Source organism: Ostrinia furnacalis, unplaced genomic scaffold (assembly GCF_004193835.3).
Source record: "Ostrinia furnacalis isolate ACB-3 unplaced genomic scaffold, ASM419383v2 OfSCF0770, whole genome shotgun sequence".
NCBI lineage: Eukaryota > Metazoa > Arthropoda > Insecta > Lepidoptera > Crambidae > Ostrinia > Ostrinia furnacalis.
In genome coordinates this window covers 317785-336096 of record NW_021131009.1, presented here as the reverse complement: position 1 = coordinate 336096, position 18312 = coordinate 317785, and the positions used below count along the sequence as shown (strand labels likewise).

The following is an 18312-nucleotide window of genomic DNA, read 5'->3' as shown; positions in this document are numbered from 1 at the left end:
TGATATAAACACTTAAATAAAACATTTATGAAACCATGATTTAAGATCTTCAAAGCTTTTGTAAATATTTTGACAGCTGGTAGCGACCTCTAAATCTTAACAAAAAAAAAAACAAAAAAAGCTAATTTCATATTTAGAGGTATATAATCGAATGAGAAAGTGCCCCGGGAATAATTCAAAAGTCGAAAAATAAGGACCACCCTAATGTGCACACGTTCATTATAAACCATACGCCACCGCTTAATCCGGTGAAAAAATCGGGCCGTTGTCCGGTCAAAAAAACGGACGTCTACAAGCGCTCTAACTGAATATGCTATTATCATACGCACCGATGGCCAGGCGCGACTCGGGCGAGCGCGCCACGTTGACGGCGGAGATGAGCATGAGGATGCCTTCGGAGCCGCTCGCACGCACGTCCAGGGCCGTGATCTCCACGCTGCTCAGGTCACCTGCAATAATAAAGATATGATTTAACTTCGCCGTAAAACATAAATGTCATTTATTTTCTACTAGCTTTCCGCCCGCGGCTTCGCCCGCGTGGAATTTTGTCTGTCACAGAAAAACTTTATCGCGCGCGTCCCTGTTTCAAAAACCGGGATAAAAACTATCCTATGTTCTTTCCCGGGACTCAAACTATCTCTAAGCCAAATTTCATCAAAATCGGTTGCGAGGTTTAAGCGGGAAAGCGTAACAGACAGACAGACAGACTAAATTTTTCATTTTTTTTTTACGAAAAAACCTTATCCTAACAATAACAAACAACAAAAAAAAAAATTAGAGAAATCAGTACAGCGGTTCACGCGTGATGCCGTGACCAACTTTTCCCGTGGATATCGTAGTTACTAAGGGATCCCCAACCTGTCTCACTACAGAACGGATAGTGCCATGTCGGTAGGTTTCTCACTCGGCGGACCGACGATCTGGTGAAGGTCGCAGACAGCACCTCGATCGCAGCGCTGGATCGGTCGCTGTGAAAATCTTTCAAGGATATTCCGCAGTAGATCCATCTACTATGCAGTGGTCCATCTTTTGGTTGAAATGATGATGATGATAAACGGGACTAGTCCCACATCTCGTTCTCACCGCTGCAACTGTTGTGCAGTCAGAATCTACAGCTTGACGCCGTTAAAAACCCAACCAGTGAAAGTTAAGTTTGTCCCGGGAGAAACTTAAACTGTCATTGGACCCGTAGCATTAATCATAAGAACATAGGAGAAATTATGATGTTTGAGTTATCCTACCGTGCTGCTGACACTAAAGCCTGGTCCGTGAGCACGTAGAATCCCGTCCACTGACCCCAAGCTACCCATCCTTATCGCTCGCGCGTAATTATATTGCTGTCGCGACTGTGCGACGGGCGCCCGCAGTGAGTGTGCGAGCGCGACAGCAACATAATTACGTGCGAGCGACAAGGATGGGCAGCTTGGGGTCATTGGACGGGATTCTACGTGCTCACGGCGCGTAGGGTTGACGCGACGCTGCAAGGACGCCGCACGATATCAACGCAACGTTTTTTTTTACAAGTAACCGAACACCGGGTTGATAAGAGATGAGACGACGACGTCCGCGTCCTGCGCCCAGCTCCTGAGGCACCAGTGACGTCACGCGCGGGCTGGCCGGCTCCTCCAGAGATGTGACACTCACTGTACCTTACAACAGTACACTCACTGGACACGAGCGCGAGGTAGGTGGGCGTGTACAGCAGAGCGTGCGGCCCGAGCGGCAGGAAGCGCGGCGGCGGCTGCTCCGCGTCCTGCGCCCAGCTCCGCAGAGGCACCAGTGACGTCACGCGCGGGTTCGCCGGGTCTTCCACTGAGATGTGAGCTGAGGGGAAAACAAACGTTGAATTAGTAAAGACAATCAAAACACCGCAACATGTGCTCATGGAGTGCAGTAGCGTGGAAGAACAACGGGCTCAATTTCTTCGATCACCATCGTCGCTACGGGAGGCCTGCAGCAGCCTAGACGGGCTGCTCGCCTTCTGGGGGGATTTGGGGTGGTTGGAGTAGGAAGATAAACCACAAATCGCGCACAATGGCCCAATCATGAGGCTAAGTGCGGTATTCGATTGCCCTGCAAAACTAACTAACTAACTAACTAGTAAAGACAATCATCATCATCACCATTTCAGCCATAGGACGTCCATGCTGAACATAGTCCTCCCCCAATGTATGATGTCGTCAGTTTACGAGATCGAATCAGAAATGAGGAGATCCGTAAACGAACTAAAGTCGCTGACGTAGCCCGACAGATTAGCAAGCTGAAGTGGCAATGGCAGGGTACATAGTACGCAGAACTGACTGACAGTCGATGGGGCAGCAAAGTTCTGGAATGGAGGCCGCGTATCGGAAAACGCAGCGTGGGACGTCCATCCATAAGGTGGACCAACGACATCAAGTAAAGACAAATGAAATCAAAAACTTAATGTTTTATATTAAATACTTGTTTTTAGAAGAGCTGTATTATAAAGAGTTGCCATTTTGTGTGACCAAATACAAAACTTTTATTCAGTACTTGTGAATATGCTGTTATCATACGCACCGATGGCCAGGCGCGACTCGGGCGAGCGCGCCACGTTGACGGCGGAGATGAGCAAGAGGACGCCGCTGGAGCCGCTCGCACGCACGTCCAGGGCCGTGATCTCCACGCTGCTCAGGTCACCTGCAATAAACATATTTTATAATTCAACTTCTTTACGGTGAAGTCTTTATACTATGTCGTTTATTTTCTGTAAATACGCTCTAAGAAACACCGACCATAGCCCTCTCCATAGCACGCTGTGCAACTTTGAGCTTCTGTATAAGGCCTATAGTGAGGGGCCACGTTTCCGAGCCATAAGTCATCACAGGTAACACACATTGGTTGTAGACTTTCGCCCACCCACAAGGTGGACCGACGACCTGATAAAGGTAGCGGGAAGGCGCTAGATGCAGGCCGCTACCAACCGTGCGATGTGGAAGTCATTGGGGGAGGCCTATGTTCAGCAGTGGACGTCCTGTGGCTGAAATTATGATGATGATGATGACGCTCTAAGAACTAGCTGCCCGATAGACGTGGTCCTGTCTTAAAAAAAGTTAATTTTACTAATTTCTTTTTTTTTTACTTAAAAACCTTATCATAACAATAACAAACACAACAAAAAAACATATTTAGAGAAATTAGTATAGCGGTTCACGCGTGATGCCGTGACCAACTTTTCCCGTGAATATCGTAGTCACTAAGGGATCCCCAACCTGTCTCACTAAAGAACGAATAGTGCCATGTCGGTAGGTTTCTCACTCGGTGGACCGACGATCTGGTGATGGTCGTAGAAAGCACCTCGATAGCAGCGTTGCTGTGAAAATCTTTCAAGGATATTCCGCAGTAGATCCATCTACTATGCAGTGGTCCATCCTTTGGTTGAAATGATGATGATGATAAACGGGACTAGTCCCACATCTCGTTCTTACCGCTGCAACTCTTGTGCAGTCAGAATCTACAGCTTGACGCCAATAAAAACCCAACCAATGAAGGTTAAGTTTGTCCCGGGAGAAAGTTAAACTGTCGTTGGACCTGTAGCATTAATCATTTAAGAACATAGGAGGAGTTATGATGTTTGAGTTATCCTACCGTGCTGCTGACACTAAAGCCTGGTCCGTGAGCACGTAGAATCCCGTCCACTGACCCCAAGCTACCCATCCTTATCGCTCGCGCGTAATTATATTGCTGTCGCGACTGTGCGACGCNTTCGGAGACCACCACCAGGCCCACGAGCTTCTGTAAATACAGACAAGGACGTAAATGTAACGAGATTCTAGTAACCGAGGTTCAAAAGACAATGCCGGAAATTGGCGTCTTTTTTTTTCGCGCGGCCATCGACCAAATCTTGTTTTTTGATTACAAAATAGTGTAATAAACCAAACTTACTATGACATGTATACTTCTAAACTCAGTCTGAACTGAGTTACGAGCATTAGAAGTTTGATGATTTTGTATACTACACTCGCGAGCAAAACTATGGAATCACTTACATGAAGTTGTTTTCACGCGATCTTGTGTACTAACGAATTTGTTAGTAACAAAAAAAGTGGGACCATTTTAAAGATTAAACTTTTACCTTTTAATTGATACCAAATTCATTTAAATCACATCGGTATTTAAAAAGATATCCCGGCTGATGTGAAGAAGTAAGGAAAAAGACATGTATCAACTGTTTGATACGTCGCGAGTTGCGGCCTACTTACCCCCTATAAAAACACGTGGTTTCGGATTTTTGCTTTCACACGTTGATCCATACACATCTCAGCTTCTTTTGACACTTTACCTGGGATTCTACACCTACAAAAGCAGCACAAATCGTTGCACTATTGCAAGAAGGGCTCAGCCAGCGGGCTGTCGCACGTCAGCTCCACATAAGCCAGTCCTGGGTTTCGAAAGTTTTAAGACGCTTTCAGGAGACTAGTGGCTTTATCCCGAGACCAAGTTCTGAACAGCGCCGGTGCATATCGCAGAGGGATGACCGTTTTTTCATGTCAACCTCTCTATGAAATCATCATTTGAGTGGTATCGATGTCCAGCAAGAGCTCAGAAATGTTCATAGGATAGCTGTTAGCGTGTGGACAGATAGTCTAAGATATAAGCAATAGAATTTGACTCCAAAAAGGCCTGCCACAGGCTCCTAACTGACGGCAGGTCACCGACAAGAACGCTTTCAATTAACTCGCACTTATTTTGATGGGTAGGCGAGTAATGGAGGCGAGTTTTGTTCTCCGATGAATGCAGACTGTGTTTGCAGTGCAGCAGTTGAAGAGGTCGGGTCTATAGGCAGCCTGGGGAGCGATTTGTGCAGAGCTGGTTCGCTGAAACAGTGGCTTACCCCCATAAGCCTTGCTCGACTTCCCATCGAGATGTGTACAAGCAAATTGAATACGTGCTTATCGGTGACCTGCCGTCAGTTTCGAGCCTGTGGCAGGCCTTTTTGGAGTCAAATTCTATTGCTTATATCTAAGACGAACTGTCCACACGCTAACAGCTATCCTACGAACATTTCTGAGCTCTTGCTGGACGTCGATACCAGTCAAATGACGATTTCATAGAGAGGTTTACATGAAAAAACGGTCATCCTTCTGCGATTTGCACTGGCGCTGTTCAGAACTTGGTCTCGGGATAAAGCCACTAGTCTCCCGAAAGCGTCTTAAAACTTTCGAAACCCAGGACTGGCTTATGTGGAGCTGACATGCGACAGCCCGCTGGCTGAGCCCTGCTTGCAATAGTGCAAGGATTTGTGCTGCTTCTGAAGGTGTAGAATCCCAGGTAAAGTGTCAAAAGAAGCTGAGATGTGTATGGATCAACGTGTGAAAGCAAAAATCCGAAAACACGTGTTTTTATAGGGGGTAAGTAGGCCGCAACTCGCGACGTATCAAACAGTTGATACATGTCTTTTTCCTTACTTCTTCACATCAGCCGGGATATCTTTTTAAATACCGGTGTGATTTAAATGAATTTGGTATCAATTAAAAGGTAAAAGTTTAATCTTTAAAATGGTCCCACTTTTTTTGTTACTAACAAATTCGTTAGTAAACAAGATCGCGTGGAAACAACTTCATGTAAGTGATTCCATAGTTTTGCTCGCGAGTGTAGATTTGCTTTTTGCGCGCAAGTTTTGTAAGAAATTGCAACAATTGATTTATTACACTATTTTGTAATCAAAAAACAAGGTTTGGTCGATGGCCGCGCGAAAAAAAAAAAGGACGCCACCTTTCATACAAAATCTGGCATTGCCATTTATAAAAATGTCTAAAGAAACAGTCTTTCATTGTTATATTCCCTCTGCGGCCAAAGCGCACATGTTATGCCACTCACAGTGTCAGCATGGGCAGGCATGGATCCGAAGAACAGCAGCGACACGCGCCGGCCGATCCCGCCGAGCCAGCCGCTTGGCGGCCGCAGCACTCGGCACGTCACTGTCGCGCGACCCTCTGTAACAAGAATTTGATTTAGTTTCATGCCAAAAAGGATGTTCACTCACTGCTAGGAAAAATACTCCTTAGATTGCCATGATGACCATGTTAAAATGTATGAACTGTATTATGTATGTGACTTTGTTGGTGTACCTAATAAATAAATAAATGACCGGTCCCATATTGTCTGCATTCAGGTGTTTGCCGCCACCTTAATATATCGTCAATCCATCGAGTGGGAGACCTGCCTATATCACGTCTTCCTGTCAGTATTTTATACTCATTTTTTCTCATAACTCATCATTCCGGGACCCACATAGTTTCCCATCGATCCAGGAGTCCTAAGCTTTCACTATTTTATGACTAGGTATACCATTGGTTGTTGGATAGATCACTGATGTAGATTGTATACACAGGACTGGACCCAGCGTCGACCCTTGGTGTACTCCTGCTTCTATTAGGCAAATTGATGACAAAGACTCCTCCGCCGGTCCGCCCTGGGTGCCAAGCATCAGGGGGTGACAAAAGTCGCGAAGATTAGTACTCACTCGCGCATCTGCATGACACGGGGGAGGGAGTGCGATTGGTACCATATACATACCATATAGCTCATCCGTGCTAACATCTTTCATCTTCGAATTGGTAACCCAACCGAAAAAATCTCGGGGGGGGGNACCACACCATTCTGGGGTGCCTTATTAATTATTATGAACTTATCACGGAGGGGGGGAGGGGGGCCGCCCCGGGTGCCAACTTATGCTACGCCGCCACTGCCTGGGACACTACGCACCAGGGTGGATAAAAATCACGATTTTTTTATTTTAATCAAAAAAATCACGATTTATTTGATTAATTTGATTTTTTTGATTTTTATTAGGTTCTGCGATCATTTCTTTAGTTTTTCTTACGGAATACATTTTTATTTACGTAGAATTGATGTATGGAGCAGGCAACACCGCCAAAAAAAATTAATTAAGTGGTTATCTGAAAAATCGCAAATGTGATGGAAATGGAATGTATGGAAAAATTAAATTTTTCAGATTCTCCATACAAAACGACAATTTCATACATTAACACCTAATATTAACATTGTTTTCGAACATTACAGTTGATTAATATTAACTCCCAGCCTTTCTATAATTCCATTTTCGGTCATTGATTTAAATCAATGATTTTTATTTAAAAAATCATGTAATAAAAATCGTGATTTAAATCATGATTTAAATCAACTTGATTTAAATCATGCAACCCTGCTACGCACCGTGGCGGCGCGGCTGCAGCAGCACGACGGAGCAGGTGGTGGTGGCGAGCAGCAGACGCCGCACTCCTGCCGCGCCCGCACGCCTGGGACCAGTAGCGGCGTAAGGGGAGGGGCGGTGGGGGCGGTACGCCCCGGGTGCCAAGCATCAGGGGGTGACAAAAGTCGCGCAGATTAGTACTCACTCACGCATCTGCATGACAAGGACGGTCATGATATGTCATGACGATTGGTACCATAAAGCTCATCCGTGCTAACATCTTTCATCTTCGAATTGGTAACCCAACCGAAAAAATCTCGGGGGGGGGGCACCACACCATTCTGGGGTGCGTTATTATGAACTTATCCCCGCCCCGGGTGCCAACTTATGCTACGCCGCCACTGCCTGGGACACTACGCACCGTGGCGGCGCGGCTGCAGCAGCACGACGGAGCAGGTGGTGGTGGCCAGCAGCAGACGGCCGCCGGCGTGCAGCAGGCGCTCGCACTCCTGGCCGCCCAGCTCGCAGCTGACGTCGGCCATGGCGCTGGCGTGCCCCACCGACCACCAGTAGCGCACCACGCCCCGGCCTGGGACACTACGCACCGTGGCGGCGCGGCTGCAGCAGCACGACGGAGCAGGTGGTGGTGGCCAGCAGCAGACGGCCGCCGGCGTGCAGCAGGCGCTCGCACTCCTGGCCGCCCAGCTCGCAGCTGACGTCGGCCATGGCGCTGGCGTGCCCCACCGACCACCAGTAGCGCACCACGCCCTCCGGCGACACGCCCACGCACGACGGCATCTGAGAACAATGACAACCTCAAATAAATACGCTTCAGGCAATGGTCAGATGCATACCCTCATTGTTAAAATTTAAATTAAACACTCAAGACAACTAATACCCGGCTTAGGTACTAGTTAAAATCAGCAAGCTTTATTTTCATAGCAGTCTGCAATTATTACAACGGGCCTTATAAGAAGGCTCAAGGCAAATGGCGATGGAGCTATGCTCGGAGTTTCTCTGCGAGGTCAAATCAGAAATGAGGTCATATCGAAAATCGCGCGGCCACGACACCACGCGCCTGATCAACACAAGACCATGCTTACCTAGGCTCCATCCTCATAGAACAGCTCCACCAAGTCGGCCTTATTTATTTATTTATTTATTTAAACTTTTATGCCAAAATAAATTTGAACATAAGGCGAACTTAATGCACTAAAGCATTCTCGACCAGTTTACCTTTGTTATATAATAAATGACCCATGTACAATTGACTCCACATGACTAATAACCATCCTTACCTGTGCTCCATCCTCATAGAACAGCTCCACCAAGTCGGCCTTATGTGCCAGGTCAGTCTGCGGCAAGGTAAGCTCCCTGGCCTGAGCAGGCTGGGCGGTTGATATGCTCACGCAACAACACCACCACGCGCCTGATCAACACAAGACCATGCTCACCTGTGCCCCATCTTCATAGAACAGCTCCACTAAATCCGCTTTATGCACCAAGTCCATCTGTAGCATGGTATTATTATTATTATTGGTTTTTGGGCCTTTATTTGCGCCAACTCGACCAGGTTTGATCTATTGTGGCAGCCCTTGTCTTTAAAGTTCACTGCTTAGTCCCGTTGAGTCTATAAATTTCCAGATTCTTTGGAGCGTGATATCTGCTATCTCATCCGGGTGCATGATGTGTCGCCCGAGATGGATACTTCTTTTGCTCATAAGCGGGAAGCATGAGCAAAGAACATGCATGGCCGTTTCTTCTTCTGTATGGCAGAATCTGCACAGAGTTTCCTCGGTCATGTTCATGTTCGATTTATGTTTGTTTAGTTTGCAGTGGCCGGTCAGTATTCTAGTCACTGCACAGGCTTTGTATCTTTTGAACTTTAGCAGTTCCTTAGTTACTTTATTGCTATATCCCTGAATGAGTGCTTTTGAGTGTTTTTGTCCCGATGTAGACTTCCACCACTCAATAGCCTCTTGTTTGCAGAGGGCGGTTAGTAGCGTGGTGGCTCGTTGTTTGGTAATGCCACAGAACGGTTCTACGCCGATTTGAGGGTAAGCTCCCTGGCCTGCGCGGGCGGAGCGGTCGATATGCTCACGCAACCAGGCCACCACGCGCCTGATCAACACAAGACCATGCTCACATGTGCCCCCTCCTCATAGAACAGCTCCACCAAGTCGGGACTGACGTGCCAGGTCAGTCTACGGTAGTGTGAGCTCCCTGGTCTGCGCGGCCAGAAATAGGCTCGCCCAGTCATGTCCGCAAGCATTTGATCAAGATAAGAGCATGCTTACCTGGGCCCCATCCTCATAGAACAGCTCCACTAAATCTGCCTTATGCGCCAGGTCAGTCTGCGGCAAGGTAAGCTCCCTAGCCTGCGCGGGCGGCGCGGGCGCGGGTGAAGCGGGCGCGGCGCCGGCGGCGGGCTCGCGCGGCCACGCCACCACGCGTCTGCCCGCCACCAGCCAACACCAACCGCAGGGAGAGAGCCGGACGCTCACTTCGCCACTGGCTGTTGAAACATGAATGATTTAGGACAGCGGTTCTTAACCTTTAAGTCATGAGGGACCATTTTACCAAATTTCTGTCTTGTCAGGGACCACCTCATAATCGGTCAAAACCAGTTTGACTGCAAAAATCAGTTAAAAGTGGTTTTGACCAAGGTGTGCAAGTGCACTTCGTGGACCACTTGGAATGCCTCCAGGGACCACCAGTGGTCCGGGACCACTGATTTAGGAAGTTGAAACAGCCAATAACATGGAGAACAGGATTTTTTATGAAGGGAAAACCATGAAATCTTAAATTATTTTAATTATGTACAGAAAATTGTATAGCATGGTAATGATTTTTCGAAAAAAATTCGCAAATCTTTGAATGCAGTTCTTTTTCTTTTCAAAAATAAAGGAATGTTTTCTACAGTATTAAGAGTACTTTCTTTCCAGGTGGCATTACAAAATTCCACCCTGTATATCTGATAAATATCATAAATATCGGATATTTTCGAACCCTGGGTACATGTTCATATGTAATTGGCCTACAAAATCTACTAAAAAACATTGTTATTACAGATTGATATTGTGCTGTGTACTGTCCTTAAATAAATAAATAAATAAAGATGGTAAAGTAGATTAGAGTAGGATCACACATCTCACTAGAGTATGGTATGCACGTCGAGTGCTGCAGAGTGCTTTTGCCTAAGTCAAGTGTGTAACCAAAATACCATTTTTGATACATTAAAAATTTAATTTAAATTTTTATGCATGCTCATAACACTAATAAAAAGCTTTAATAAAACTTACCAAAAGTAAGTGTCTCAGTGACCATCACCGGCAACGGTGAGCCGTAAGTCTCGACTGTGCTGATGGGTGTCTTGTAAATCACGTCTCCATTCTGTGCTCCAGGCGACTGGATATATTTGCTGGCAAACACAAAGGGTAGATGTGTGAAGCATATTGTAAGTGCAATGCAAACTATAAAATTTGCCCATCAAAAACTTGATCAATTAGCCTGAGCATTGGAACATAACATTTTCAAGTAAGTTGAGAACAGAAAGGAACCAGCTCAAACTCAAATATCACAAAATTAATCCATAATTATTTTCGTTTTTGGGTTAAAAGTAGGTAACCTAACTTTTGTTATTTTTTTAACCCTGACGCCAAAAAATAAGGCTGGTCAATGAAAATAAAATTTCTGATAACGTTGAACTACCTACCCTCATTGATTTTTACAATTTGCAATTTCATCGAACATGGCTGGGAGGTTACTTACTTTTGGTTTTTCCTTGCAGACATCCCAATGGGTTTTCTGCCGGTTATAGATTGTCTCACACGGGGAGAGAAAGGGCTCCTCATGCCCCCGGTATTGCTAAACTCCATTATTCACTAATTTAACACTAATAATCCAAATGAAACAGCAACATAAAATAACCGACACAACACGCCAAATCAAAAATAAAATCAATAATCATTTGCACTTCGTGAACTTCGTCCGAATTGCAGGCACGTTGCACTTTTTTAGATGTATGATTAAAAATTTTAACAGCAATAAAATTTACTTCAACCGGTTTCGGACTGATAATTTCGATAGTCTACAATCGATTCAAAAATCGATACCTTGGAAAATGTGGAACTGTTGGATATAGGTCGCGCAATCAGAGTTGAGGCCATCAACACAAGCAAAGACTTAATGAAGAATGTTCACTGATTTCATTTTTTAGCTATTTGTATTCTTTAAATAAAAAATACAAGTGATAAAATTATTTCCATACGTCAATTAGTTTCCAAAACATTAAATTTTAAATAATATGCGGGCAGCCGTAAAGATCTTTGTTTTAATTTTGTTAAATGATTCATGTCAGTTGGTTTTGCTTTGCACTTAGATATTATGCCAATAGGAGCACTATCGGAAGAAGCTACAGAATCGCGGAATAAAGATTTTAGAAAGATCAGAGAGAATCATACGCGTAAATTTAACCGAAAAGTGACCAATCGTGATATTTTAAATAATTTACTTATTTTTTCGGATCCTTTTTTGTCAACAATTAGACCAAAAATGAATGTGAGTCAAAATTTCCTCTTCCTAATGAAGTTAAAAATTTACTAGCTTCAAATAATGATGAAACTTTTGAATTTATAGATGTTGATGATGATGTTGAATAATAAATGATTAAGATTGGAATGATTGTTAGCTTCTTTCTATTTTAGAAAATCAATAAATTATGATAAAGTTGCCTTATATCCATATATTTTGTTTACTTTTTCGTACCTTACAAAATATCACTTATATCCTAAACGGGGACGCACTGGGACAAAGTTGTTACTGTATTAGCTTCTATTAGTATGACTCTTTAAAACCTATAAGTAGTCATATCTAACAAACTTTAACATTTTGAATAAGAGCCTCGTGAAGGAAACGTTTCATACAAATAAAACACAAAACATGTATTATAGCAAAAACTACGCATTTCTCAGAAAAATATAACTTAAACAAAACGTTTTTTATGACATTCTACACATGATACCATCGAAAAAAGTGAATAAATCGCTAATTCCATTTTTATCATTTCTTGAACCAGCGTGTGGCGGTGGTGTTCCCTACTGATTTCTACTGATCGTTATCGCCATCGCCATTAAATATCTGCAAGCGAGACAGAAAGTTCTTGTCAAACTCACTGTGCGTGCAACGAGACATAAGAGTATGCAAATACAGAATAAAATCTTTGCTTGTATTCATGGCCTCAACTCTGATTGCGCGACCTATAGTCCAATAGGAAAATTTCCAAGACGTTGATTGGCTGTACTGTATCTCATACAGGGCCCCGATTACGCTAATTTTTAACGTCTCCAATACAGACGCGCTCCTTCGTTAAAAATTAGCGTAATCGTGGCACAGATCTTTGGGTATTTCGCCAAAAATGGTCGATTTTGCCTAGNCAATTTCACTAAGATTCCCACAAAAGGATGGTTCTCATGTAACCACGGAAAGTAGTTCAGTACATACTAGATTACCAGCAATTGATTTACAAAATTTTGACGGAGATACTTTCGAGTGGTACAGTTTTATTAGCATGTTTAACTCCATAGTATTATCACGAAAAGACCTCTCGAAAACCGAGAAATATCACTACCTATTTACACACGTACATAAAGAACCACGATCTTTAATCCAACATTTATCAATGACTGACGAATCTTTAGATACAGCTCTCGAGATATTAAAAGGTAGATTTGACAATAAAAGAATGTTGATCGATCGTTACCTCGGTCGTTTGATTAATTTACCTACTTTGACAAACCCAAAAAACTTGCGCGTAGGCATTTTGAACCCCGTGCTTGAATGTACTCGGTCACTTAAAAACTTGGGTTTATGTGTCGAAGACTATGTACTTTTATTTATTGTTTTGTCAAAGTTACCTTCCGATATAAAAACTCGATATGAACAATTACACGGCGGCTTACGCAATACCTTGCCAGAATTTGATACAAAAAACCGCCCAAAGAAATTGACTTTTTAGTAAACAAAAACCCAAGGAGGGACCTACTTACGCGATTTGTCGCGAAACTGATCAAAGATGTACTGTCCTGCCTTGATGGTCTCTTGGGACGTAATGGCCGAGTTGTAACGGTGCAGTGCGTTACATTCTAACCCCCTTACTAATAAAACTTACATGCTCGTTGAACAGTGTTTTAAAGTGACGTTTAGTATGGAAATGTCATTTTAAAACAGTGTTCAACAACTGTGTAACTTTTTATTAGTAAGGGGGTAAGTTTTTTCGTTTCGTTACTACAATGGTCGAAAAGAAGACCCAGGGAAATTATACTTTTGACCTGGACAAGAACTTAACTTCACTTTATTTTCTTCCTATAAGTATTTGACATTTAAAGTTTTTATTTTTCGATAGCCAAACGTTTCTCAAATGTAAAGAGAGTGCTATTAGAATTAAATTACGCTTCAATTTGTTAAAATGTGCCTTCATTTTGGCAAACAACAGTAATGGACAGAACAAGGAAATTAGAAAAACGACTTTTGATTAAGTTTTTCTACGGTTTTATTTGTAGTTTCTGCTATTGTAATAGCAAAAACAAATAAAACTTTTGATGAACTTCCCCATAAAAATAGTTTTATACAGATAGATATAAAAAAACATGTGTTCGCCTGCCTGGACACAGAAAATTTACTGTTTCGGCGAAATACCCCTTTGCTTGTCTTGCTTGATGGCCTCAACTTTCGTTGTGTGACTTAGTGATGGTCAACTCGAGTAAGTAACTCGAGTTAACTCGAGTTGGGCGTAACTCGAACCCACTCGAGTTGAATTCTCTCTGACTCGAGTGTATAAACCTTCCATGAAACTTGTTTATGTTTGTTGCCAATAGATGTCACTGTATTTTGAGGGACGAAAAGCTGTACCGCGGTGTCCAGATTTTTTTCCCTGGCTTTATATACCTGGAGTATTTTGACATCTGTTAACCTTTAAGAACCATTGACAACCATTGTGAACCATTGACAACCTGTGTCAAGCAATAAATTGTCACCTAAATATTGACGTCTTATTTAAACCTAGATAAGAGTCCCTTAAGTGCGCCGAGAGTATCCGTGGTTTATTCATGGTCCTGTCGAGTCGGATATCATCAGGAAGCTGATGTCCATTGGGCACTGGTAACGGTGCAGGTGCCGCGACTACACTTTGTGCATTTTTGGAGGGGGGTGACGTCCTGGACAGTGGATCGCTGTCACAAACAGGACAGGTCAAGAAGCTGGGTCAGCTAGGAGCTGCTGACATCAGTTTGACAGTACCAGCTGTGGTACTGTCAGGGCAACCAACTGGTTGAGGAAGATCAGGAGATGATGATGGTGGTGCTGCGCTGAGGTGGCGCCATCTGGTGGAGACACTCTCGGAGCCCTAGGGAATCGTGTTGGAGCCCTAAGGGGTTCGTGTCGGAGCCCGAAAGGAGTTCGGGTACGGAACCCGAAGTAGTTCGTGTTGGATGAAGAGTTCGCCGTCTATTGTGAGAGTGTGTGAGTGAAACGGATATAACTGTGAGTACTCTTTTGGCATTTTATTATTGAGAAGAAAGTTGAAGGATTTTGGACTTTATTTACACTGGTAGTTTAACTTAGAAAATTTTAATTGTTTACATTGACTTAGAATAATTTTAGATTAATATTTTAGGACTTAGAATAATTTTGCAAAGTTATGAAAAGTACCCAGTCCCATCATGTAGTAGAGAACAGCCCTAGCAAAATATCGGTTTCTTGTTCATATTGTTCTGACAACAATCATAAACTTGGCAATTGTAAGAAATTCGCAAATGAAACACTATCAGCTCGCCGTAACTTTGTCCAAACCAACAATTTTTGTTTTAACTGCTTAGGCGCGAATCATTCGGTTATGACTTGTCGTTTGCCTACTAGATGTAGAATCTGCAATAAGAAGCATCATTCTTTATTGCATTCAACCAATAACAACGTACCATCCAACAATGTTCAAACAACACAATCAATTAACCCATCAAGAACCAATCATGTCGTTGCGACAACAGCAACAACATCTGATGACATTGACCAGCAAACCAACATTACCACTTGTTTCTCTAACAACAAGAGTCAAGTTCTTTTAGCAACCGCGTTGGTAAAAGCTGAAACAAACAATGGATCGTTCATAACACTTAGGTCTTTATTGGACCAGGGATCACAGGCCTCGTTCGTGACGGAGTCTGCAGTCCAATTACTTGGGCTGAAGAAAGTAGCAAGCAGAAGTGTTATAACTGGGGTAGGGAGTGATTGTAACTCATCAGTCAACTCTAAACATGTAGTTAATATCAAACTGCAATCTATCTACGATCCGAACTTCACAATTACGGTGAAAGCTCACGTTCTTACCAAACTTACCACATTTCTTCCTGAACGACGGGTTGATTTGAAACTTTGGTCACACATGCCTGAAATGAAGTTGGCTGATCCAAAGTTTAATGTTCCAAACAAAATAGACTTGCTGTTAGGTGCAGAGGTGTATTGTCAGATATTATCTGAGGGACTAGTTAAGGGTCCAATAGGGTGTCCTATAGCTCAAAACACCAGACTCGGCTGGATATTATCTGGTCAAGTATCTGAAAGTAGTAAAACTGAACTAAGCTGTAGAAACGTCATAACAACATTACACACTCAAGTTGTTGAAGAAGAGTTTGATCTTAAACGCTTTTGGGAAATAGAATCTGATCAGTGTCTTCTCAATAAACCTCACCACACACCTGAAGAACAAAAATGCGAAGAATTTTTCAAACAAACAACCACAAGAGACCCTTCTGGACGTTATATCGTAAAACTGCCATTTAAAGAAGAAAATCCGAACTGTAAATCAGGCAACTCGCGAGAAATAGCTGTAAGCAGATTTTTAATGCAAGAAAGACGATTAGCAAAATCACCAAATCTCAAGGATCTCTATTCCGATGTTATTGCAGAGTATCTGGAGCTGGGTCACATGGAAAAAGTACCAAACGACGAGATCGACAAATCAGAAAGTGTGTACTTACCTCATCACGCAGTAGTGAAGCTCAACAGAACAACAACCAAACTGAGAGTGGTTTTTGACGCTTCATGTCGAGACAAGAACGGTGTATCTCTCAACAGCGAATTGTTGGTAGGCCCAAGGCTTCAATCGGATCTTCGTCATTTGGCGATGAGGTGGAGACTGCATCCTATTTGCTTGGTGGCTGATATAGTCAAAATGTATCGCCAAATAAAAGTAGCTAACGAAGATGTAGATTATCAACGATTAGTCTGGCGATCCAAGCCGCAAGAAGATATCGAACATCTGCGATTGTTGCGAGTCACCTTTGGCACTGCCTCAGCCCCATATCTTGCAGTCAGAGCACTGCATCAAGTCGCGTATGATGAAGGTAAACAGTTTCCATTGGCAGCTGAAAGAGTCCTAAATGATTTTTATGTGGATGATCTACTTACTGGATGTGACACAGTTCTGGAAGGAAAACAAATATTTCAACAAATGAATGAGTTACTAAGCAAAGGGGGATTTGAACTTCAAAAATGGTCAAGCAATAATGAAACACTGTTGAACGAAATAAGCAAGGATTCAGAAAAAACAACAAGCAATTTGGAACTCAAAGTAGATGAAATTATCAAAATTCTTGGACTTACCTGGAACCGACGAACTGACGTCTTCGAATACTCCGTGCAGCTACCACCTATCAGTGAACCTGTAACAAAGAGAAAAGTTATTTCAGATATTTCAAAGTTGTATGACCCTTTGGGATGGCTTGCTCCAGTCATCGTAAAAGCAAAAATGTTCATACAAAAGCTATGGTTAGCAGGAATCGGTTGGGATGAGGAGTTACCAGCAAAGCTTTTTAAAGATTGGAGTACTTACCGAGGTGAACTTACTGCACTTACTCAATTTCGTCTGCCGCGCTGGATTGGTACGAATTCAAAGTGTATCACAGTTGAGTTACACGGCTTCAGCGACGCTTCGTCTGATGCATATGCTGCTGTAGTCTATGCGCGCGTGGTAGATGAAGCTGGAAATGTTATGGTCACTCTTATCACCTGCAAAACAAAAGTAGCTCCAATAAAGCAAATTTCCATCCCGAAGCTTGAGTTGTGCGGCGCTGTTCTACTAGCGAAGTTGTTAAAGGAAGTCTCAGAAATTTTGAAGGTACCAAAGTCAAACTTACATGCATGGACGGACTCAACGATCGTTTTAGCTTGGCTGAGCAGTCATCCAAGTCGCTGGAAGACGTTCATAGCAAATCGAGTGTCAGAGATTTTAGCTAATTTAGACCGAGAACAGTGGTCACATGTGGTATCCTCTGATAACCCTGCAGATTGCGCTTCCCGTGGAGTCAACCCATCTGAATATGATACACTTCCTCTCTGGAAAAGTGGACCTGCATGGTTAAAAAACATAACCATAGAACACGACAGAACGGACATAAAGGACACGAACTTAGAAGAGAAAGAAAAGAAAGCTTACCATGTGACCAAGGAAAATCGACAAAACATCATCTGAAGCGAGTGATCGGCACAGCAACCCTTACCTATGAAGAAATATCTACGTTGTTATACCAAATTGAAGCGTGTCTTAACTCAAGGCCGTTAACACAGATCAGTACCAATTCACAAGATCCAACACCTCTCACACCAGGTCATTTTATCATCGGTGAACCTTTAGTACTTGTGCCCGATAACAATTATGAAACGTCAACAATATCATCTTTGAAACGCTGGCAGCTAACCCAACAAATGCTTAAGGTCTTTTGGCGTAGGTGGTCCAACGAATATTTAACTCAGTTTTTGCAGCGGTACAAATGGGCAAATACAACACCAGAGCCTAGAATCGGGGATGTAGTTTTAGTTAAAGAAGACGATCTTCCTCCTGCGAAGTGGTTAATGGGCATAATTACCGAAAAGCACAAAGGTTTGGACAACCTTACGAGAGTTGTTAGTATAAAATGTAGAGATACCATTATTAAAAGGCCTGTTGTAAAATTGTGTGTTTTGCCAGTGGCTGAATAGAGCTATTTTATTTTTATATCATGTTTGAGTGATGAGTTTTGTTGTTTTCGTTTTGTTTAACCACTTTTGTGAACAAATAAATTAAGTTGTTAAGTTATCTTAGA

General features: G+C 43.1%; 3 protein-coding genes across 4 annotated transcripts; 1 reads left to right on the top strand and 2 right to left on the bottom strand.

Annotated features, from left to right (window-relative positions):
• Window positions 1–300: 300 nt before the first annotated feature.
• Window positions 301–2758, bottom strand: LOC114350001 (uncharacterized). The gene is made up of 3 exons (XM_028300618.1): window positions 2542–2758; window positions 1534–1824; window positions 301–449 (listed from the first exon to the last, which is right to left on the bottom strand). The coding sequence occupies exons 1-3, from the start codon at window positions 2672–2674 to the stop codon at window positions 301–303; spliced, it is 573 nt and encodes a 190-aa protein (XP_028156419.1). The 5' UTR covers window positions 2675–2758.
• A 271-nt stretch (window positions 2759–3029) lies between these two features.
• On the bottom strand, window positions 3030–11198 carry LOC114350000 (nuclear pore complex protein Nup133-like). Its single transcript, XM_028300617.1, has 8 exons — window positions 10949–11198; window positions 10480–10598; window positions 9475–9692; window positions 7940–7975; window positions 7599–7755; window positions 5842–5957; window positions 3724–3756; window positions 3030–3059 (listed from the first exon to the last, which is right to left on the bottom strand). Exons 1-8 carry the CDS (start codon window positions 11053–11055, stop codon window positions 3030–3032), a joined length of 816 nt encoding a protein of 271 aa, XP_028156418.1. The 5' UTR covers window positions 11056–11198.
• A 3681-nt stretch (window positions 11199–14879) lies between these two features.
• Window positions 14880–18145, top strand: LOC114349998 (uncharacterized). 2 transcript variants are annotated; one of them, XM_028300614.1, is made up of 2 exons: window positions 14880–16837; window positions 17547–18145. In XM_028300614.1, the coding sequence occupies exons 1-2, from the start codon at window positions 15069–15071 to the stop codon at window positions 17590–17592; spliced, it is 1815 nt and encodes a 604-aa protein (XP_028156415.1). In that variant the 5' UTR covers window positions 14880–15068; the 3' UTR covers window positions 17593–18145. The 2 variants fall into 2 exon arrangements, with proteins under 2 accessions (XP_028156415.1, XP_028156416.1); XM_028300615.1 differs by having other exon boundaries at window positions 14880–16840; window positions 17550–18145.
• Window positions 18146–18312: the final 167 nt, after the last annotated feature.